Genomic DNA, 24620 nt, shown 5'->3' with positions numbered 1-24620 from the left:
ACTCTGGTCCAGAACAAATCGTTCCTCAAATGTTTCAACATCCTGAGTGTGGGTGGGAGTGAAACTTACTTCTGTCTTCCGGCGCGGTCTGTTTATAGAAAAATCAGCAAGTTAGATGGCTGACTCGGGGGAGGGCTCTCGGCCACTCAGAACACACAAGAGTCCTTGGATTTTCTCTCCCCCAGTCCCTGACCCCTGATCCCTGGCCCTGCCTTGGGTCCTGGTGGGTCAACTGTCACTTTTTCAGTATGCTAGAATTTTCCAAACCTCTGACCAAAGAGTCATTTCCTTTATCCAGTTTCACATTCTTTGCTCAGCTGTGGCCAGACTGGGAGGAAGTGCACTCCCTCTGGTGGGTAGCTGTCATGGGGGTGACCATCTGAAGGAACTTCTGTTACAAGCAGCAGTGGACGTGAACTGGCCTGTGGTCAGTCTGTGGTGAGAAAGGAGGCTCTCCCAGGCCAGGCAGTGCTCAGCATGAGCTGTGCCAGCCCAGTTGCCAGCCTGAGGGTGCCCTACCCTAACCTGCCCTACCCTACCCTGCCCTGCCCCACCCTGCCCACCCCACCCTACCCCACCCTGCCCCAGCCTACCCTACCCTACCCTCCATTTGCCTCAGGATCCCAAGCACTCCCTGTTAAAACGACGCGGTCCAGCCACTCCCAACATGGGAACAGGAACTAAACATTTTCTGCCTTTTATCTTCTGGCTGTTGGGGACAAATATGTCCAAATGACCAAACCAGAGCCCTACCACGGGGCAAGGGCCAGAGCTGTGGCTTTGGTGTACAGAGAGGTCTCCAGAAAAGCAGTGCAGGCGGCCTTTGCAGATGGGAGGGGGTGCGGGGGACCAGGCACCACTTGCTCACCGCAGGTCAATCCTCCTCTGCAGGCAGAGCACACAGCCTGTATGGGGACACCCACTGCAGTTGTCGCCAGATTCCTCCCTGGGGATTCTGGGAAAACTTCACTGTGGAATTTTATCGTTAGCTGGTGAGCATCAGGCCCACCCTAGGCTGCTGCACGAACGGAGCTGCGGAGAGGAGCCCAGCCTTGAAAAGGCAGCTCGGGAACACAGACGCAGACCATGAACGCAACCGCAACTTTAAGACGACGGAAATGATCTTGTCACAAATCAAACATGTCAGAACTGAGGTCCCCAAACAGGTGTCCCAAGGGTCCCCCACCCCCAGGAGTGGCAAGGACACAGGTCTGTTTGCATTTATTCTGGTCTAATCCAGAGGAAAAAAATTCCTTGATAAACAATTGCCAAGCTCTGATTGCCTGGCCGAATTTTCTCCTTAATCATGCTTGTCTCTTTCCTCTCTGCTGCCCCGCGGTACCCAGCTGGTACCCACCCTCTCATCTCAAGGATCTGGGCAGTGATGACACCAGGGGACACCCTTGCATCCTTGCAGCGATCTCTCAATCTCCCAGCCCGCTTCCGAGGTCTCCATTTGATTGCTTCCACCCACAGACTTCCTTGGCTTAGCTCTTCAGCAGCGTGATTGCCCTTCCCAAACCCTAGGGCGGGAGGCAGGTGGCCTGCTTCCTCAGTTTCCATGTCTGTGGGCCAAGTGCCCTCTACACATGGAAGTGTGCCACTAAGGATGCTGGCCACAGTCACCTCTGAGAATACATCCTCATGCGGCTGTTCTAAGAAACAACAAGATCTCAAGTAACATGCTAATAGCCTTCGGAGGGGCAGTGATCCCTCAGAGGCTACCCTTTTAACCTGCCACATACTGCCCCTGGAAGCAAACAGTCTCCAGACAATTGCATTTTAAGAAGCAGGGCTTGAAGCACTCTGAGCAGGACAGGCGCATCATCCTTCTTACAGAATTAATGCCTGTTAGGGCTGGAAGCAGTCTGGCTGGAAGCAAAGACTCTCACAGCCAAATCTCCCATTTGTGACTTCTCTGGCACTTTATTGCCAACCCAAAAGCCTCCTAAAATGTCCCTTGTGTCTATCTGGGCTCCCAATATTCTGAGAAAGAAGCCGAGGCAGGGGCCCTGTAGGCTGGTTTTTCTCTTTCTTTGTTGTCTTTTGTTCAAATCTTTTTATTGCATTTATCTGTGTGTGCATGCATAGGTTGTGTGTGTGTGCGCATGTGCAGGCGTGTGTGCACATGCCACGGTGTGTAGCAGTCAGAGGACAGCTTGGGAAAGCTCTTTCTCCTTCCATGTGGGTCCTGGGGACGGAACTCATGTAGATCAGCTTGGCAGCAGGTATCTTTGTCAGCCGATCCATCATCCTGGTCCACTGTGTGCTGTTTTAAGAGCCATTGCAATGCAGCTTGGAAGTCAATCCCCTGAAGTTGGAAGATAAAGGCAGGAGGATCCATAGTTCAAGGACATCCTCAGCTGCACAGCAAGGTAGAAACCAGCCTAGGCTACAAGAGACCCTGTCACCAAGCTAAAAGGGTCCATGGAAGCTGCCCACTGCTCTCGAACAGGCCCCCAGCTCTAGCCAACGCTGCCTTTATTTTTCTTGAAATGCAAAGCAGGCAACATGGAGCTGAATGTAATCAAAACAACATGAACTACTTCTGAAAGCAATTTGAGAGAAAAGCAGAGAGAAGGGCCAGTCTGTACAAAATAGCTCAACCATTATTCTTCTGTTTCGAGAATCTGAGGTCTGCACTGTTTGCTGTTCTGTTACCGACCTGGTGGAGGGGCAGGAGAGACCCCCATCTCAAGTCTCTCAGGGACCAGAGGAACCCCCCATCTCAAATCTCTCCGGAGGCAGAGGAGACCCCTCCATCTCAAGTCTCTATCCAGGGGGTTTGGGCGCAGACAGCGTTTATATTGAAGAAAAGTCCAGGCAGACAGTGGGCAGGAAGTCCACGTGCTGGAGGTGGGTTCTCTTTCCTCAGCACTCGAAGGGAACCTTACAGTGGAGTCGCTCTACAGCGGCTGCTCACCCTAGTGTTGGTTAATACTTAGAGTGACAGAATAGCAATGTGCAAACCAAAAGCGACTTCCAGCCAGGGAACATTGGGTGACGCAGAGAAACCATATGAGGAGGCTTTTTCTGCTCGTGAGAAAGCCTGTGCACACACTCTCTCTCTTCCCCCCTTTTTCTGCTCGTGAGAAAGCCTGTGCACACACTCTCTCTCTTCCCCCCCTTTTTCTGCTCGTGAGAAAGCCTGTGCACACACTCTCTCTCTTCCCCCCCCTTTTTCTGCTCGTGAGAAAGCCTTGCACACTCTCTCTCTTCCCCCCTTTCCTCTCATCCCCCTCTTTTCCCACTGAGGGGCGAATTTAGGGCCTTGCACAAAAGTACTCTACCACTGAGCTGTTAATACATCCACAGACCTTAAAAATTTGGGGAGGGAGCAGGTGAAGGCAAGGGGATCAGGAGTACAAGGACATCCTTAAGATACACAGCAAGCTGGAGCCTAGGCTACGGGAGACCCTGTCCTGAAGCTAAAAGGGTCCCTGGACCCTGAAATCTGTCCACTGCTCTCTGTGAGCAAGGGCTTCTCTTGGATAAAGGATAGGGAGAAAAGGACACTTTCAATGAACCCCTGTTTTACGCTGACATTCTGCAGATGGAGCGGAGGAGATGAGACATGATAGAGTTTAGCTAGGAAACTGACTATTGGGGAAAACGTGACATCTCCCCAAGTCTAGCAGGTCGCTAGCCTTCTGAGAGGTCCTGTCTCCTGTTCATCCTATCGGATACCTCATTTACTTCCTCTGTCGTCTCCTCCTCCTCCTCCTCTTCCTCCTCTTCCTCTTCCTCCTCCTCCTCCTCTTTTAAGAGACTGAGCACAGGCTACCTCACCTGGAGGGCAGGTAGGGCTGTGTCCCTTCTCCGTACAGGGAAAAAGAAGCCACTTCGGGTGGTTTTCTCCTTGTCACCAGTTGTTCTGGGGCTGGAAGTCTGAGAGCCAAGCAGACATATTTCTTGGTTTACACATGGTTATTCTATCACTGTAAGTATTAATCAACATTTGGGTTTTAGTCATAACATAGCTAATGCATAATTTTGTTTGCTTCGTGGAAAATTAAATAAAGAATTGGCAGCACATTAAACAAATGGTTAAATTAATTTTTTTCTCCAAGTCTTCAGCAATAATCTTCAACGCTCCCAGCAGACTACTGTGTTTATCCAGAGGCTCCAGACGTCTCCCCCCTGTCTCACCCCTACCCTGCTGGGAATTGCCAGTGTGACCCGGACTGTGACAATGTCCATCACACAGAAGGGACTCATAGATGGTGGTGATATTAGTAGCACCGATTATGGGCCATGTGCTAGGTGAACGAGGTCCACATACTTAAAATTACATACTTTAAAGAAACTCGGGCTTGAAAAGTCTGGTTAGATTATGTGGAACTGTCACCTGAGTTCTGTTTCATTGCGAGGCCTCTGTAAGAGGAAGAAAGGACAAACACCATCAGTAAGCATGCACTATCCCCCCCCAAACACATTCACTGAACCCTAATAATCCCACCCATTGTATGTTCACACACGAACCCATCCTCCCTGTCCTTACTCCCAAGACAAGTCACATAGCATAGACTCCAGAAAACCATGAGTGTGTATATGCACTTGTCAAGTTCTCTCTGGCCTTCTCTAAAGAAAGGTCTGCTAATTTAGAGCAAGCTCAGATCATGTTCATGTCTGAGTCCCCACAAACATGCTCCACTCCCCATGGAAGCCCTTGGAGAATTTGCTTTGATCTCTTCCAGACTGTTGTTCAAAGGGATGGAGGCCTTGGACGGTGCCCTGGACTGCCAGCTCTTTGATATTCTCCATCGTTTAGCCAAAAGGATTTGCAGGTGTTAGCACTCTGCTTGGATGATGAGCAGCCAGCCAGGTCTGTTGTCCACGAAGACAAAGAGGAGAAAGAGGGTTCCATTAGCACTCTAGCGCTCATGGGACAAGTGTTGTGTTGCAGAGTCTGCCTTCCATATTCTGGGAGCACAGCAAGCATTCATCTTTGGCGGCATTTTAGGAGGGTTCAATCATCACTCCAGTGCGTAACGAAAACCGTGATCATCCAGCTAGACACATTTTCAAAGGCCAAGGATAGTCAAATGGAAGATTCGATTGTGTTTTTTGCATCAAATGTAATTAACTTTGCTGGAAGATTATGGAGGATCCCATTGTGAAAAAAAATACACCCAGCTTGAACAATAACATTTAGGTGACTTCTTTACCTATGCAATTCCTTCTGTGAGAAAACTTTTTTTAAAAAATAAATAAATATAATTAAATTAAATTATCTGTTCCTGGTGAGGTAGATATAAAATACTGTACTATTAATGCAAGGTTTTAAAGAATTCCTCATTAATTTTATTTTTTGATAATTTTTGTCAGGGTGTCAACAGTAGAATATTCTTAGTCCAAATTGAAACTAATTAAAAGTTATTTGAGGCACACAAGTGAATAACAATGTTTAACATTTCACACCTCTCAGAATAGAAGCTCAGGCAGCTGACAAATGGAGGGGAAATGTTCATGGTTTTGACTCTTCAAATCACAGCGAAGATTAAAGTTTGCTTATGTAACTAGCACAAATCCAGGATTCTGCATGGTCCAGTCTTTGCAGGAGTCGAGTCCAGAAAAAAAAAAAAAAAAAAGTAACAGAAAGCAAATCTCTTCTCTTTTTTGAGAAAATGCCAAAATCAGGAACGTATTTTAAATATCTAGCAACGTTCCTTAAAATTATCAGCCAGGCTTCTCTCTCTGTTGGTCCAGGTCTTGGTCCTTCCGGCTTGCCCAGCCCCTCCCCATCACTGCGGTTCCTCCCCGAGCTAGGGAACCCGCCCCCACTCACTGTCGTTCACGGAGCCGCCCAGGCACCAGCTTTTCAAAGATTGCAGCTACTGAGACCCTGCAGAACAAAGAATAGCTCATAATCCACTCGGGGAGGCAGGGCGCCTTCAGTTTCACAGGAGACTCCCTTTTCTTGGTTTGTGCCTGCTCCAGGGAAGGTGCAGAGCTAGGCAGAACTGTCCTTGCCTACCAAAGCATTTTCTGCATCGTCCAAAGGGTCTGGCCAGCTGTAATTGCTGTTTGCTGCTGTCTTAGTTAGGGTTTCTGTTGCAATGATAAAATACCACGGCCCAAAGCAACTTGGGGACCAAAGGGTTTTGTTTTTTTGTTTTTCTCAACTTAGAGTTCAGCATCACAGTGCCTATCAAAAGGAGTCCTGAAACAAAGCAAGAACTCAAGGCAGGAACTCCAGCAGAGGCCCTGGAGGAATGCTACTTGTGGCTTGCTCCGCCTGCTTTTTTTTTTTTTAAATAGCTCCCAGGACCAGCATCCTAGGGATGACACCCCCACAATGAGCTGGGCCCTACCAGTCATAAATCAAGAAAATGCACCACAGGCTTGCCCACAGCCCAGTCAAGTTGGGATATTTTTCAATTGAGGCTCCCTCTTCAAAAATGACTCTATCTTGTGGCAAATCGACATAAAGTTTGCCAGTACAAAGCAGTTATTTTTGCCTTCTACAAGGAAAATCAAAGTGAAATTTTATGTATAATATTAAGGATGGGAAGCAAGAAGAACCACCTCAGAGTCCCTAGGCTTACTCTTGTCTTAGACAGGGATTAGTTGGGTGCAATTTGAACCCTGAGTGTAGTGAGAGGAGCATCATCATTGGCCTCAGAAACATCCAATTCTGGACCTGGGGAGATGGCTCAGTCACACAAGAACGAGGATTTGAAGTCAGATCCTAATCTTCCATGTAAAGGGCCGGGTGTGGTGCCCTGTGTTTGTAACCCCAGAACTGGGAAGTAGAGACAAGTCCGTGCAATAATAAGATGGGCCCGGGCATGGTGGCACACACCTTTAATGCCCGCACCTGGGGGTCAGAGGCAGGTAGGTCTCCAAGAATTCAAGACCAGCCTGGTCTACAGAGTGAGTTCCAGGACAGCCAGGGGAAAGAAAGAAGGTGAAGAGTGATTGAGAAAGTTGGCCTCAAACTATCTGCCCAACACACATGCAGGTGCACCTGCACGTACACATATGTACATGCGATCATACACACCGCATTCACGGTCACATATACACACAGAGAAATGTCAAATTCTGATTGGTCTGAGACTTGCAGCCTAAGGGATCCCTGAGGCTTCACAGGTAAACGCCGCCCTGCTGAGCTGCAGTGAGGTTGGAGAGGGAGGCAGCAGCACTCTGCCTGGCTCACTGCGCCCTCCTTCCTTTTATTACTCCATGGAAAAGGGGAGATTGTAACAGCCATGCTGACTGCTGGGCACCACTCCAAGACAGGGAGGCCCCCGACGAATTGGAAAGTCTCGTTTGTGTCTCAAAGGAAGCGTTGTGGGATCCATTATCAGGAAACTATCAGCCTGAAGGACAGGCTTCAGAGCATCTCTGCTTGGGTGTGAGGGTGGATCTGATAGCCCACGTAGGTAAACAAAAACACTCAGGGGGATGAGGCAGAGCAATCACAAGTTTGAGGTCAGTTTAGAGCCTATAGAGGGACCCTGTCTGGCAAACAAAACTTCCCAACAATAATGGCAAGGTAGGATTTAAAAGCCTGAGCCTTTCTGACAGAGGCGGGACATTTGGTGTAAACTGGATAAAATCTGATATTTTCTGAAGAAATATCACGGCCAGCTCTCCAATCACCCTGCTCAGGTCCTCTGGACTTTTATGCTGAACTATGGCAGGAACTGAGCTGGATTCCAGCTGAGACTCTTCAGAGGGAGCCCGCCGCGTCCTGGGAAATGCACCAAGCTGAGGGAGACCTAGGACTTCCAAGCCCAAAGCTTGGTGTTTCCAGGGGTGGGGACCCGGGGACAGCAGCCGGCAGGAGGCCAGAGAAGCAGCCCTTTCGGGAAGGGCTCAGATATTCTACCAGCGTTTTAATGACGGTTTGTTGCCCCCTGCTGGTCGCTGGGCTGCCGCACAGCGTTCTGCTAAGGAACCGCGGGGCTTGGACCCCCATCAAAATACCGTGATTAGTGTGATGGCAGATGACCTAAATCCAGGAACTAGGTGAATCTAAGGCCCATCTTGTTGATATAGCTAGTTCCAGGGCCAGTCTGGGACCCCGTCTCAGTAAAATTAAATTGTGAGTGGGGTATAGCAGCATTAACTGGATCCAGTGGGTTATAATTTTGTTTAAAAGAATAGGGTGTGAATTTGGGCAGAGAAGGGATACAGAAGGAATTGAGGATGGGGCTGAGAGCGGGTATAATCTAAATACATTGTATACATGCATGAAATTCCTGAAGAATAAACTTTCTAAAATGTGAATGGGGACAGAAGTGAAGAGCCACAGTAATTCATCCATCAAAACATGATTTTGTGTGTGCTTTTTATTTCCTTGTTTATTGTTTTATTGGGTGTGCTTTTTATAAATCCATTACCTTTTATTCATTCGTCAATCATATAAATATTTCGAAGGGACCCAGAATGGCACTGGGGTTATTGATGGATTGACAGTCACATTTTCATTTTCCCCCCAAATACAGCATGTAGTGAGGTCTATCCTTGCCCTTTTTTTTTTTTTTTTTTTGGTTTTTGGTTTTTCGAGACAGGATTTCTCTGTGGCTTTGGAGCCTGTCCTGGAACTCGCTCTGTAGACCAGGCTGGTCTCGAACTCACAGAGATCCGCCTGCCTCTGCCTCCCGAGTGCTGGGATTAAAGGCGTGCGCCACCATCGCCCGGCTTATCCTTGTCCTTTTTGATTATTTTGAAACAGGTCTGATGATAGTATGGGCTGCCCTGGAATCGGTCATCCCCCTGCCTCAGCCTCTGGGCTTCTAGGCTGCACTACCACCCTACTCTGGAATTATGAATAGCCTCCATTCATGGCTCACAACCATGACTGCCTCCCCGTCACCAAACTGAGGCTGCAGTAGGGAGCAAAGGGACCGAGTCATTACTCTCACTTTGCAGTCTAGTGGGAGAGGCAGACACTGATCAACCGCAGGGCCGCCGCGACAGTCAATGTGGTAGAACCAGAGGAAGGGTCCCAATAAGAGAGGGCCTGAGTGATCCATCGGTCCTATCAAATAGCCATCAGGCTGTCTGATATGCACTGAAGTTACTACATAAGTACTTCTGCTTTGGTGCGTGCATCCTAAGCATCCATCAGGAAAGGAGGGCCAGAACTGCCTGCTGCTGTATACAAGCTAATGCACAAGGAATGTAAAAAAAGCTGCCAAAAATAAGTAAATAAATAATAAATAAATAGAAAGAAAGAAAGCTGCCCACATACCCAAGGATAAAGAGTTGCTTAAGCAAATTATGGTATACTCAAAAGGAAAAAGAATATTCTAAAGCCATTGGACATGAAAAAGTAGAATTCCCCTGTTTGAACAGGATGAGAATTCATTGCTTATTTTGCAAGTTACAGTAATAAATCTCACACTTCCAGAAACATTTTTATGTCTCTCTTCTGCTCCCAGCTCCACTGTCGCTGCTGCTGGATTGCTGTGACGTTCATGCACACATACTGTGATTTCTCCCCCCGCAAAGTTTTCCTCTGTGTCCCTACTGGCTCCCACCTCATCCTTGTCACCCTTTGCAGAGGTGTCCCTGTGAAATCCACCCTGGCCAGAATCTTGTGGATGTCAGAGTGCCCTGTGGCCTCCATATTGCTAAGTCCCACACTCATGTCGCGCTGTCTCCGTCAGCAGTGTTAACACAGCCACAGAGGACCCTTCCTCCTCGTTTCCCTGCCTCTGGCTTCCTCCTCCCTGCTCTTTCCTCCTCTAGGTACCCAGAACTGGGCCTCATTTCCCCTGCCTCTGGCTTCCTCCTCCCTGCTCTTTCCTCCTCCAGGCACCAGAACTGGACCTCGTTTCCCTGCCTCTGGCTTCCTCCTTCCTAGGCTTCATCGCGACGTCCTCACGTCCTCCTAACCTTTGAAGGTTCATTTTCTTCTTTACCTATGATCATTCCTTTGACCTTATCCAATCTTGGCTTTATTTATTTAAACTGTTTCTTTTCATTTTTAACCGACTCATGCCATAGCACAGAGATGAAGGTCTGAAGACAACTTGCAGGAGTCAATGTTCTCTTTCCTCCATGTGGATCTGGGGATTGAGCTGAGCCGTTTCATTGGCCCTGTTCATGCATGCATGTATGCATTCATTGATGGAGATGGAGCCCAGTGCTTGCCAGGCAAGCTCTCTGAGTTACCCACCCGTCCCTCGCCTTCTTCAGTGAGAAGTCTACAAGAGCGGCTGTGGCTGGAAGTTCTCTCCATGTTAACCCTTACTCTTTGGAATTCAAAGCAAAAGGTTCCGAATTTCCAGATTTCTTTCTTGTCTACCTCACCACTGCCTTGTGCCAACTTGCTAATTAAAGCCAGTTAGTCCCAGGGAGATTCTCCTGTGCCCACAGACTGCCCAGCAGCGATATCTTGCCCTTCTTGCCTCTGGGGGGATGGATGCCACCCCACAGCAGCCTTAGCTTTGCTTGGAACATCCTGAATCCTCGAGTGACTGTGTGGAGGTGGGCCCCCACCACCTTCTCTCCACTCAGAATTTCATGAGTGAAAGCAAAATATTTATTGTGTACAGCTGTAGAAATTCTAGGGTTTATTTGTTCAGTAACAAGAGGTGATTAATGGACAATTTGATCCTTTGCATTGGGACCATGTGGTTAAAGATAATCTCTAGTGTAGGAGGAGGGCCCGTTTGTTCGTCCTGCTGCCCAGCTAGCTTAGCCCCAAAATAACCACACAGAAACCATATTATTTAAATCATTGCTTGGCCCATTAGCTCTAGCTTCTTATTGGCTAGCTCCTACATCTTAATTTAACCCATTTCTGTAAATCTGTATATCACCACAAAGTCGTGGCCTACCAGCAAAGTTTCACCATATCTCTGGTGGCAGATCCACGGTGTCCTTCTGACTCTGCCTTCTTCCTCCCAGAATCTGATATCCTATTATTTAAACAGAAAAACATAAAGCAGGCTTTCAGCTCTCTCCTCTCTGCATGTCCCTCATCTGTTTGTTTGGACTCTGTGGAATGGGACGATGTGACCAGATGCTGTCCTCAGGCTCAAGGTGAGTGACTTTGTTCAGGAATCAATCCCTGTAGGAAGTAGGAGGTGCAGGGAACAGGCAGGATGTCATCAAAGGACTGCTTTCTGAAAGTGAACCATTGCTAGCTGCTCACTGCTGAGCCAATCTTGTTTTTAGGGATCTTCTAAGCAAAGGGCTTGAAAAGTTGAACTACTCTGCCCTCTGTGTTCCCCAAGGGAGGGCAGATTGAGAAGGGACAGCAGGAAGCCGAAATCTGGAACAACCGCCACTGGGGCGGTACGCCTGTTCCCACGAAGTGCCCTGCTGTAATAATAGGACACAGGAAACTGCGGTGGGTTCAGCTAACAGCTCTGGGTGGGCTAGGTTCTTTCTGCCTGACCCAGAGATAAGGAGGGGCAGCCCACTTGGGGCCCCAGGAAACCAATTCTCAGGAAAGCTGTCTTTGCTAGAAGCTGCTATGATCATATACGGACATCTCCAGCTGTTAACTCAACAGCAACCAGTCTCCCCAAACTCGGGCAGGCGCAGAAGATGGGAGGCCTGCTCAGCCTGCCTGTGACACAGAACTGCATTCTTGTTTAGGGAGTGTGCACCTGCATGATTAAGGACGCTTACACAAACTGGCGTCCACTCAAACCCATGACCTCCACTGATTCATGCACAAGGTTTTCCGTTAATAATGACTCCTGGGCGAGCAAGATGGCTCAGCAAGGAAAGGTGCTTGCCACCAAGCCTGATGACCTGGGTTTGATCCCCAGGACCCATATAATAGGAAAACCAACCTCTGAAAATAGTTATCCTACCTACACAGGCACCAGGGTATACCCACCACTACCCTCAGATAGATAGATAGATAGATAGATAGATAGATAGATAGATAGATAGATAGATAGATAGATAGATAGATAAGCAAACAAGCAAAGAAATGTAATTTCAAAACCCCATATGTAAGGCTGGGGATGTCATCCAGGGATAGAGTTTTGTTTTTGGGGTTTTTTTTTTTTTTGCTATTCTTATTTCGCCTATATTTAGCTAGCATGTGTGAGGGTCAGAAATTGATCTTCAGCACAGAGTGTCCAACTCATGATACATGTGGGCGTTTGTGTAGTTACACCCAGCATGACTATAATGCTCCCTTAAAGCGAGGTGCAACTGCAGCCCAAGGCCCCTGAGTGGCTCACTGGGCCTTGGGGCTGTGGGCAGCTCAGCTGTCACACACGCACACAGGTGGTGTAAGGCAATAGCCGCAGAGTCAGCTGGCTTCCAGCGCCGGCAGCTGAGCTCCAGACAGAGTGCCAGGGCGCAGGGCAGGCAGCTGGCTGCTGGAGGCCACACCAGTGCCCACAGCCCATGGAGCTCCCAGCGTTCCTCCTTCTGCTAGGCCTCTGCTCCGGTAAGTGCTCCTGGGGATGGGGTCCCTGCTTTGTGTCTGAAGTGCTAACTCCCCCCCCACCCCACTCCCAAACCTCAGTCTTACTTCTTTGATGGGAACACAGGATGCAGACACACCAGCCATAGGCTTCACGACCAGTCATTTCTAGACATTGGTTCGAGGGGACTCCTGGATTTTTAGCTTGTTTACCTGGTTAAAGTGGGAGCTGTTTAGTCAGAGGCCACGAGCAAAATATCCTGGTTGCTCTATTATTGCCTGGTCCCAGACGCAGCCACGTGAACATCCTGGCATTACTTGTATGGTCTGGGCCACCGGTAGACAACGGGCACTGCCTTCACGTTCAACCCCCTAGAAGGCATGCGCAACACACAACCTGAGGGCTGCATGTGCTCAAAGATACCTAGGAACGTGTCCCAATACAAAATCATAAACTTACTTAAGTCTTATCTATTTATTTTTGATTATTTTATTTTTTTACTTTTTTTTTTTTTTGGTAACTTGATCGCATGGTTTGAGGTGTGAACTTCTGTAGGTTATGGCGTGTTGGAACTCACCAACAATGTAGCGTCACAAATAACGACATTCACAGGACTTTTGTGGCTCTAGAAGCTGTCTGAGAATGAAGGGAATTGATTGGCAGCTACAGGTGCCGGGAAGGGAAACCTGTTCATCAGTGTAGGTTTAAACTGTCTCTACAGAGAACAGGTTTTGTCATTTTTTTTTCCAACTTCAGAGTTTTTTTTAAGTCCATATAAAGGCGCAGCTGCCACCCTCTCGCCCCACCCCCTTCTTTAAGGACCTCACTAATATGTCTGCTTTCGTTTGAGTTGGACTTATGAAACCTTGCACAGCCCTTGACCTCCTCTCTGCTCTGGAATGTGTCACATCCCAGCAGCTGAAACAGTATCTGAGACCCAGACTTCCGGTAGAGGGAAACAGGAGATGCGTGTTGATTGCTTCCTGTGAATGTTTCCTGATGACATCATCCTGCCAAGGAGCAAGGAGGCCAAGGTGCCCCACAGCTCCCTTCTCTAAACGGCTCTAATCAACACAGGCCTTCCACGTAAGGGCAAAGAGCTTGTGCAAATACATACTCACTTTCAATAGCAAACTTAGGGAAAATATCTAAACTCAGATCAATTAAAGCCTGTGGAATTTGAAACTGAGCCAACCAAATCGGGTTCAGTATGTGTGTGTTTGCAAACACCACACTCAGGGAAAATTCATTTTTAAAAGATTTAAAAGATTTTTTTTTTAAAATTTGTATGTCTGAATGTTTTACCAACATGGATGTGTACCACATGTTCCTAGTGACTAGAGAGGTCAGAAGAGGACATCAGAGTCCTTGGAACTGGAATCACACATAGTTACGAGCCACCCTGTGGGCACTGGGAACAAATTAGGTCCCCTGCAAGAGCAGCAAGTGCTTTTAACTTCTGAGCCATCTCTTCAGCCCCCTTAGTGAAAATCCGCAAGTGCCATGCTTCTAAAAAATACCTACCAGCTCTCTCAGGACAACAAATTCAGATGCAGCTGCTCAGAGAAGGGTGTGCTATGTATTTTGGTCAAACTTGAAGTTTCCTGTGTTGATTCCCATGTGTAGTCTGTGGGAAACAGACGACTTCGCCCTGAGTGGGTGAAGTCCTGGGTGAATGTGTGCTGTTGACTCAGGCAGGACCGTGCCAGACATCCCAGAGGAGGAAGAGGAAAGCTTCCCTAGGGCAAGGCTTGGAGCGAGATGGCAAAGCCTCCCTCTGGAGCATGTGTGAATGTGAACGTGTGTGCAGAAATGCCTACCATCGTTTTCCCCCCACTGGAGGTTATGGCCTGAAGCCTGCTCCCCTATGGAGCTGTTCCCACTGAGATCGCTACCTTGTCCCAACTGTATACCACAAACCCTGCCTCCTTGTTGAACTGGAGGTTGTGGCTTTCCAGCTAAAGTTCTGGCGTCCCTCTCCAGCAGGACTACATGGCTTCTCTCTGACTCTGCCCTTCTTTCTCCCAGCATTCAGTTTAGTTTTCCCCCGCCTACTTTTGTTCTGTCCTGTTCTATTATAGGCTCAAAGCAGTTCCTTTATTTATCAGTGGTAATAACAGCATACAGAGGTAAATCACACATCAGACATAGGACATACAGAACTGTGTATGTTAAGACTTAGAAGTCTTAACCCGAGTCATCAAAGCACAGGGGGTTTGTGATTTAGTTTTCCCTCTGTCTTAACTGGCACACGGCTCTACCAGCAGTGCTCTGTGAAAACTCAGGTAAAACATGCATGTGTAAACTGGACTATTTCAGCATTTAAAGTACACAGCTCAGTTCAATATTATCATTATTGCCTAGCTCTGGAACTCTTTGGTTGTCTCCAGAGGACACCCCGGCACCATTAAGTGGCCCTGTTCTCCCAGTCGTCTGTCTTTCCACCACCATGAATTTACCGGTCCAGATGTCCCAGCAGCAATACCCTTGACACCTGTTTGCACTAGCTGAATGTTTTTAAGGTGTATCCACGTTGCAACAGTATCTTCACTTCATACCCTTCTTATGATTTAATAATATTCCATTCTTTTTTTTTTTTTTTTGGTTTTTCGAGACAGGGTTTCTCTGTGCCTTTGGAGCCTGTCCTGGAACTCCCTTTATAGACCAGGCTGGCCTCGAACTCACAGAGATCTGCTTGCCTCTGCCTCCTGAGTGCTGGGATAATATTCCATTCTTTGTACCACAATTCATCCATCCCTTTACCTGTTAAAGACACATGGGACTGTTTCCACCGTCTGAGTATAACACATAGTTTGGTTGTTCTTTGGGTGTACACTCAGCAGTGAACTTGCTGGATCATATAGCAACTCCGGGTTTAGATTGTTGAGGACCTCAAAATACCATATTCTCACCAACAGTATGTGAGGTTTCGAGTTTTCTATAACTTTGCCAACACTTAGTACTTTCCTTTTAGTTCACTGTGGCCAGCCTGGAGGTTGTAAACCAGCACGCACTTTATACTGTCCATAGCATCCTGAAATAGGAGGTCAGTCAGTCCAAGGTTGTCTTAGACCATATCCAGACTCTAAAACGCCCATGCTAGCCTTCGTGTGTGTGTGTGTGTGTGTGTGTGTGTGTGTGTGTGTGTTTTCTGGGTGGTCTCCTGGAAAACGTGATATGACCAGGGGCTGCATTAAGTAAGGTCACCTATCGAAAGAGCATGTGTTATCCCACCCAACTGTTTCTGGGTAAGGGACCACACCGGCAGCTGTGTTTGGGAGGGGGCGCTGCCTTTGACAGGGGCTCTGTGTGCCCTTCGTTACCCAGCTATGCCTCTAGCCCTGGCGAGAATGTACAAAGCTGGGAAACAGTATCTGACAAGATATGTGTCCTTTGCTGCCCAGCTGGCCTGGTTCTGGGCTCCGAGCATGAGACGCGTCTGGTGGCAAAGCTATTTGAAGACTACAGCAGTGTGGTACGGCCAGTGGAGGACCACCGGGAGATTGTCCAGGTCACCGTGGGCCTGCAGCTGATCCAGCTCATCAATGTGGTAAGATGGGTGCTGGGGGTTCCCTGTGGCACCCACTGTGTGGCACCCACCCTCACACTGGATTCTCTTCCCTTAGCTTAGCTTCCCTGTGCATTCCCTAAAGAGGGGGCTTCTTTGTTTACAGGATGAAGTCAATCAGATTGTGACCACCAACATCCGTCTGAAACAGGTAACGCAACCGGGTAACTGCCTTTATGTTGCTCTTATTCACCTAAAATCAAACCTGGGCCCGGATGAAATCAATCTAGGAAAGAGGATCGAATACAAAAATGTTGGAAGTGGGTCCCTTGGGACGCGGGGAGCATATATACCTGGCATGTCCTAATGTCCTGTTTGATTTGAGTTTTCTCTTTGTGTTTGTTGGTCTCTGCGTGGGCTCATCTGCTGGGGAGGCTGTAGCCAAGGAATACAAACTAGAAGGCTTCAACGACAGGGATTTATCATTGTGCTGTTCTGGAGGCAGATGTTCCAGATGTTCCAAAGTCAATGTGTCATTGGAGTTGCTTCCTTCCGAGGACTGAGGGGGAATTTATTTCTGAAGTTTCTACGAGGCTTGTAGATAGCTGTTGTTATGTTCGCTAACACATTCGCTCTGTGAATTTGGTGTGTGTGTTTGTGTTTAAATTTCCTCTTTTTATAAGGCCATTGGACTGGGGCTTACCTAATGAACTGGTTTTAACTTTGTTTCTTTGTAACGATACAACTAGGGGCCCATCTGAATTACGGGCTAGGGCTAGCGCTAGCAAGAGTGAATTCCACCGAAACAGAACTCAGCCTGTGGCATGGCTTCCCTAAAGCTTGCGGGTCCATCGGGACTCTGAATCTCTCTAGATAGGACGCTGGTTCCGCGGTCTAATTAGGGACATGTCTCCCTTTCTAGCAATGGGTAGATTGCAACTTGAAATGGAATCCAGACGACTATGGTGGGGTGAAAAAAATCCACGTCCCCTCGGAAAAGATCTGGCGGCCGGACGTCGTTCTCTATAACAAGTAAGCAAAGCCTTGAAGGGTGCGCCAAGTGTCTCCTCAGAAAAACTGCCACCTGCCTTTCCCCACCGTCTGCATTAAATAACCCTTAAAATCAGAGCCACGTTGACAGGAGAGGGGTGCCATATGGCGTCCCATGTTATGAATAGAAACAATTATGGGAGCCAAATTGAATCAGGGCTGTGGGTGGGGACATTAATCCCGGAGAGCCGCAGTGGGGCGTGTGGCAGCCATCCGAATCACCTGGACTTCCGTCTCTGAGTTTCTTGGAATCAAATACCCCCCCCCCCCCCCCCCCCGCCACCAAATGGGTCTCAACTCCCAGGGGGTCTTATTCATCACCTCTTGAATGCCATCCCAGCGGCAATACCCGGATGCCTAGGTTGCCATCCATGGGGCCCTGCCACAGAGAAATTATAATGCGATTCAAGACACGTTAATTAATGACACGTTCATTATCATATGCCCTTCATTTGTCAGGGAATATTCATTTCAAAGAGCATCCTTCCAAGGCAGGAACAGGAGCATGCGCAGTCAGCTAGAGGATTTGCAGCCTGCTCCCACACACACCGCTGATTTCCCGGTAGAGGCGGTGGATGAAAATGATGCCCTCTGGCGGACCTCCCAGCATCTACCACACGCCGCCCAGCTATAGCTGGGATTCCAGCTTGACCCAAATTCCCCCAACTGAAGGCGGTGCGCTTCTGTACAGAGATGCTGATGGAAGCAGAGCCTTCTCTTCCCTGAGAACCCAGGGAGTTCTCGTTCTCTCTACAGTTCCATAAGGGGCACCTCCATGGCTAAAAAAAAGGCTGGGGGGGGGGGATGCAGCTCAGTAGCAGAGGATTTGTCTGATCCGTGAAATCCTTATACGGAATCCTCAGAACTAGAGGAAATGGACGTTTTGATATTTTTAAAGACCTACGTTTTCAGCTTCTGAGCTATGTGGCCACGCTGGGTCTTCAGACTCCCATGGCTTCCCTGGGTGGCTGGGGGCTCTGTGCCCTTCTCTCTCAGCTCCAACGGCCCCTCCCCTGCTGGCCAGAAGGCATCTGAGTTTGTGTCCCGCCCACCAAGTTCTGAACAACCGTCAGGAGAGCACAGTCCTCCCCCACAGTGTTCAGCTACTAGGAGTGTTTTATTTTAAATTTCCAGATTTTCCAGTCTGCTCTCAAAGTGCGCAGATGGGGGCTCACATTGCGAGGGTCTCTGGGGGCTGGAAAGGGGTCACTGAGGTGCAAGGGGCCCATGTCACCTGTTGGTCCCCGATGCCTGTAGATTCCTACGTTCTTCCTTTGATATCTTAATTGGGGCTTGCTCAGTGCTCAGGAATTTGTATTCTTTCTTTCATTGGTTCATTGACTGACGGAGAGAGAGTAGGTCTTCCTATGTAGCCCAGACTGTCTTAATCCCAGCCGCTGGAACGGTGTAATCACTTAAGTACCTGGTTATACTTAAGAATGTGGGGTTTTTGACCATTACTCCAGGGTGGCTTCTTATAAGAGAAATTTAGGGAGCCCTGCAGTAGACTAGAAGGCAAGATTGGAGCCATTTTTCTCTCTCATCCCAACCGTAGTGCAGATGGCGACTTTGCCATTGTCAAATTCACCAAGGTGCTCCTGGACTACACCGGCCATATCACCTGGACACCTCCAGCCATCTACAAAAGCTACTGTGAGATCATTGTCACCCATTTTCCCTTCGATGAGCAGAATTGCAGCATGAAGCTGGGCACCTGGACCTATGATGGCTCTGTGGTGGCCATCAACCCGGTAGGTGGTGGCCTCCAGGGATGAAGCAGGTTTCAAGAATAGGACCACCCACGTATCCAGGGTGGGCCTACAGCTGATCCAGATCATCAGTGTGGTAAGATAAGTGTTGGGGGCCAACGATAAGCTCCAGGCCCTCCTCTCAGCTAGAGATGCATCTAGTTGTATGGCTTTCAACAGAGTGCCAAGGTTCCCGATGCCCCGGAGAACTAAGCAAGAATTCCCTTTGCTGTGTGTTGTCTCAAGAATTCTGATGAATGAGTCGAGCGGGACTCAGGGCATTTATTAATTTATTTATTTATTTATTTATTTATTTATTTATTTATTTATTTATTATGTGTTTGTTTGTTTATTATGTATGTAGCGTTCTGCTTGAATGTCTGACTGCAGACCAGAAGAGGGTGTCAGGTCTCATTACAGATGGTTTTGAGCACCCATGTGGTTGCTAGAAATTTAACTCGGGTCCTCTGGAAGAGCAGCCAGTGTCCATAACCTCTGAGCCATCTCTCCATCCCCAGGATCAGTATTTTAAAGTTTCACGGAGATTTGAGATTTGTAGAGCCAAAATGAATAACCCTAACTTATCATATAACACATGCTATAGGAAATAAACCTATTACCCCGAAACAGGGGCCCAGCATCACTCTTAGAGAAGTGACCCTCCGAATGGGATACGGCTGCCATGTCACTGCCCCTCCTCGGGGTGATGGAGCAGGGCTCTGCAAACCTTGTTTTGTTTCTCAGGAAAGTGACCAGCCGGACCTGAGTAACTTCATGGAGAGCGGGGAGTGGGTGATCAAGGAAGCCAGGGGCTGGAAGCACTGGGTGTTTTACTCCTGCTGCCCCAACACCCCATACCTGGACATCACCTACCACTTCGTCATGCAGCGCCTGCCCCTCTACTTCATCGTCAACGTCATCATTCCCTGCCTGCTCTTCTCCTTCCTAACCAGCCTGGTGTTCTACCTGCCCACAGACTCAGGTGAGTGCGGTTGCCATGACTACAGCTGCTATGGAGCTTGCGCTGCTATTTTAGGGGGAGCCAGGAATAACTGTGTGCTAACAGAGGCACAGGGACCCAGCTCGTCGTTGCTGTGGGCAGGGTGCAGAAGGACAGTCACCAAGTGGCTGTGTGATACCAGTTAGAGCTCATAGCAGGAACCGAACTCAGTTTCCCTGGAAAAGCAACAAGTGCTCTTGACCATTCATCCATCTCTCCAGCCCCACACACCCTTATAGCTTTGGAGCCTGTCCTGGAACTCCCTGTATAGACCAGGCTGGCCTCGAACTCACAGAGATCCACCTGCCTCTGCCTCCCGAGTGCTGGGATTAAAGGCATGTGCCACCACCACACGGCACACCCCCGTATTTCTACTTATTTATTTTTATGTGTGTGAGTATTATGCCTACATGTGTGTCTGTATGCTACATGTGTGTGCCTGATGCTAATGGCCAAAAGAGAACATCCGTTCCCCTGGAACCGGAGTTCTAGATGGTTGTGAGCTTTAATGTGGGCACTGGGACGGAGCAGCCAGCGCTCTTGACTGCTGAGCCCTCTCTCTTGCCTCCCATATTTCTTTCTGAACAAGTAAGTGCAAATAAATATTTCCAGCTTCCCAAGCAAATGAAACTTCTGAAAGCAAGCAGAAAAATGCTGACAAAGCAATATGCAAACTAATTAGCATCTATAAATGCTGAATTATGATCATATAACAGAAGAGTTATGACTACTTAGTACATAACTAAATTGTATAACTAGATAAGAAATGGTAAATAATGGTAACTTAATATTTATAATTCTAACTTCTTGGGGGCAGAACTGAGGATTCCCTGTTTTACTCTGTGTCTTCCTTATTTAGTTGCTCCTCAGGAGTCACAAGAAACCTGTTCTAGGATGCCCGCAGGTCCTGGAATCCAAGGATGCTTAGGTTCCTCATATAAAATGGCATTGCAGTCACATGGAATTTCTGCACAACCTTTGAGACTTAAAATTATTTTCTGATAAGCTGTAAAGGCTACACAAATAGTTACCATGCTGCATTGTCTGGAAGACAGTGACAGAAAAGCCTGCATATGTGCAGTATAGATATGGTTCAATTTTCCTGAATTTCTCCAATCTGAGTTTGATTGAATCCTTGCAAAATCTGCAGGTACAGAAGGCTGACTGTCCATCTCCCATCTGGAAGATCACATACGAAGAAGACCACAGTAACAGCAGGCAGGGCAATAGGAGAGACCCCCCAGGGATCCCAACAAGAGCAGCCCAAGGTTCTCTATAGCACCCCACCACCCTTCTTGCTGCCTGCTCAGCCAGGACTTCTGAGACTCGGGCCTGCAGGAAAAAGACAGGGACTTAAGGGGATCCTTACTATGAAAAGTAAAACAAACCGAGAAATGTGTGAAAAGTCACAAGATGAGGGGAGGCAGGGGTCCAGAGTCCCGGGCATCCTGAAGGCTGCTCCTCATTGGCAGATTTGGTCTCTTTTTCAGCTTGGCCTTGCAGCTTGCTTCACACTGAGAGAAGTGTATTTCTGGGCTGCCCAGCCACCTGCTGGCTAACAAGAGAACTAGTCTGAGGTTCAGCCACACTCCCACCTTTGTCTGGCTTGCCAGCCCAGAATCCCCCGTTTTTCTGAGTCTCAACAAAAAAGAAGAGTTTAGGCCATGAAATTCACTGCTTGGCAAGATGGAGTGGAAACACCGGCTGCTCGATGCTGTCAGTAGAGTTAAGACGCTGCGGTCACACAGGAAAGAAGCCCCCAAATTAACCCTTGAGACCATGCCGGCCACGTTTCTTCACCTTGGACTTTGGTGGCAGATGAGGGTATAAGAACGGCCTTGATGGGAATTCACAGATGGGGTGTTCTAAACAATACCAGCTTCTGTCTTCTTAGCTCTGAAAACTCAAACTGAGAGCAGGGAGCCAATGGGCTTCGTCCATCTCAGGCCAATCTCCCAGCCTATCAGAGGCCACCTTCTCCATGTTCTCACATGGTCCTCCCTGTGCGGATCCGTGTCCACAGTCCCCCTTGCTGTGACGCCAATAATCCCCCTCCCCACTCTCGTTTTGCCTTAATTATCTCCTTAATGGTCTCCTATCCAAGCACAGCCCACACTCTGTGAAGTCTTGGGGTTCCAGGAAGGGATGGTTGTAGCATTTCTTCCTTTTGTCTTTTTAGGGGAGAAGATGACGCTGAGTATCTCTGTCTTGCTGTCCCTCACTGTGTTCCTTCTGGTCATTGTGGAGCTGATCCCGTCCACCTCCAGTGCCGTGCCTTTGATCGGGAAGTACATGCTGTTCACCATGGTGTTCGTCATTGCGTCCATCATTATCACCGTCATTGTCATCAATACGCACCACCGCTCGCCCAGCACACACATCATGCCTGAGTGGGTGCGGAAGGTGAGTGTTGAGGGCCGCAGGTCTCCCCTCCAGTAGGACCAACGACAATATGTAGGACTGAAAGTCCTTCTTGGACTTAGGAACCTGGAGCAGTTTTTGTGGGTACAGGTAGCCTTCCTGGACAGAGAAGAGTAAATGGGTAAAGCCTGCTCAACCTTATGAAATCTCTGATTAGAAATGAATAGATCCCTGTCTTATTGCTTGGACATTCTTTATTTATTTTGCTTGTTTTGTTGATTGGTTTTGGTTTTTCAAGACAGGATTGTTGTGTAGTCCCAGCTGCCCTGGAACTCACTCTGTAGACCAGGCTATTCCCAGACTGACAGAGATCTACCTGTCTCTGCCTCATGAGTCCTGGGATTAAAGGTGTGCGCCACCACGCCAGGGAAGGACAGTCTTAAGATTTGTATTGGTGTGCTTCTCATCTGTTGAGAACTCAACTTCTCATCTGTTGAGAATAGAATAAGGAGGAGAGAGGGAGGAGAGCCCTGACGAGAGTGTGTGCTCGCAAATAAACATGTGTCTTTTTATTTCAATCAATTAATTTTGTAATCATGCTGGGGATGGAACTCAGGGCCCCGAACATTCTTGACAAGCACTGGACCACTGAGCCAAATATGCCCACTTTTTATAAGCGTCATACAGACACTTAACTGTAGGACAATAGTGTCAGTAATCGTGGCTCACCGTGTAGGCTTTCTGGAGGACACAAACTTGTCCCTGTTAGATAATTCTGTCATGTGTAACATCAGGAACAAAACGCAGAAGAAAACAGTCAAGTTATTCTATTCTGTGGGCTAAACGTTTACATGCTTAAGGCTGCAGGACCGGTCTATAATCTAGGTTCCTGGGAACACACTTTCTGTTGGCTGCAGTCTGGTAGGTAATGCAGCGGAGGTGGCTGCACAAAGGCTCCCTCCAGTGGCAAGCTGCTCACATTACAGAATCATAGCTGTAGTCACAGCCAGGAGACTATTCTTGACCTGTAGTGCAATCTTTCGGTTTTAAGGACAGGGAGGGTGAGGTCTGGAGATGCTGAGTGATTTGTCCAAGATTACACTTCTAACTCAAAGATGGTGGTTCTTGAAATGTTGACAAGAAGTCTCATGCAGTGGATCTCTTCTTTATGTTAGGTTTTTATCGACACTATCCCAAACGTTATGTTTTTCTCCACAATGAAAAGACCATCCAGAGATAAGCAAGAGAAAAAGATTTTTACAGAAGACATAGACATCTCTGACATTTCCGGGAAGCCGGGGCCTCCACCTGTGGGCTTCCACTCTCCCCTGATCAGGCACCCAGAGGTGAAAAGTGCCATCGAGGGTGTTAAGTACATCGCGGAGACCATGAAGTCAGACCAGGAGTCCAATAATGTAAGCTTTCCAGTTCACACCTCGGGGCTTAAATAATCAAATGCACGAGTGTGACAGGTGGGTTTGGCATGACCAGTGAATTGGCTTCAACCTCCAGTTACTGTCCTCAGAAGTGCTGTGCTGACTGCTTCTAGGCCATTCTAGTAACTCACTTTGGTGGAAAACAATTCCACAAAATCTAAAGATCAAAATATCAGCCTCAAGTGTTAAGGCTTGGAGATTTGCATACTGAAGGCCAGGCCAGTCGGGGATGCTATGAGCCTGTGTCCCATCTTAAGGGATTCCTGTCTCATGCTCTTTTCCCTCCCAGGCATCAGAGGAATGGAAGTATGTTGCCATGGTGATGGACCACATTCTCCTTGGAGTCTTTATGCTGGTATGTCTCATCGGGACACTGGCTGTGTTTGCAGGTCGGCTCATTGAGTTACACCAGCAAGGATGAGCAGAAGGTTGAACCTACCTCTGCCCCAGCCCCAACCAGCACTGGGAAAGAAGAAGTTCTTTAATACTTCCACACTTACCAAACACGCAGTGTTCTACACGTCCTATTAATAGTAGTGATCTCTGTTTACAGGCTATGGTCTTGAAGTATTTCCCCTTTGTTTCTCTTCCAACCCCATGGATCTTCTTAAAGAGTGAACCCTTTGTAGTAAATAAAAGTGAGCCTTCAAAAAAAAAGAGTTCCTTTTTAAGTGACTGCTCAGAGAGTTTTGCTTGGATACTGAAGGTTTTCTCTTGTATTATCATTGTTAATTGTTTTTGTTTTCTTTTCTTTAAAGATTGTACATGTGTAGGTGTTTTGTCTGCATGTATGTCTGTATGCCACACACATGCCTGGTGCCCATGTAGGTCAGAAGAGGGCATCTGATGCCCTGGATCTGGAATTACAGATGGTTGTGAGCCACCATGTAGAACCTGGGAACTGAACCCAGGTCCTCTGGAAGAGCAACCAGTGTTCTTAACCCCTGAGTCATTTCTCCAGCCCTGTTAATTATTATTTTTAAAGCATAGAGAATCCTTTACTTAGACACATGGCTTCATACCTACTAGGAAAACCTGCCTACCAGATCCCCCAAAGACAAAGCATTTGATGTGGACACAGAGGAAAAGTGTGTGTGTGTGTGTGTGTGTGTGTGTGTGTGTGTGTGTGTACTTGACACATGGAAGAAACAGAGGACAACTTTT

The 24620-nt window shown here is 47.9% G+C and overlaps 1 protein-coding gene across 1 annotated transcript; it reads left to right on the top strand.

The window, feature by feature from the left end:
* The first annotated feature begins 12333 nt into the window (after positions 1-12333).
* Positions 12334-24044, top strand: Chrna1 (cholinergic receptor nicotinic alpha 1 subunit). The gene is made up of 9 exons (XM_005346582.2): positions 12334-12376; positions 15758-15903; positions 16028-16072; positions 16784-16893; positions 18467-18662; positions 19404-19641; positions 21839-22062; positions 23196-23435; positions 23746-24044. Exons 1-9 carry the CDS (start codon positions 12334-12336, stop codon positions 23875-23877), a joined length of 1374 nt encoding a protein of 457 aa, XP_005346639.1. The 3' UTR covers positions 23878-24044.
* Positions 24045-24620: the final 576 nt, after the last annotated feature.

The sequence above is a fragment of the Microtus ochrogaster genome, chromosome 4 (genome assembly GCF_000317375.1).
Source record: "Microtus ochrogaster isolate Prairie Vole_2 chromosome 4, MicOch1.0, whole genome shotgun sequence".
Lineage (NCBI taxonomy): Eukaryota > Metazoa > Chordata > Mammalia > Rodentia > Cricetidae > Microtus > Microtus ochrogaster.
This window is presented reverse-complemented; position numbering and strand designations above follow the sequence as displayed.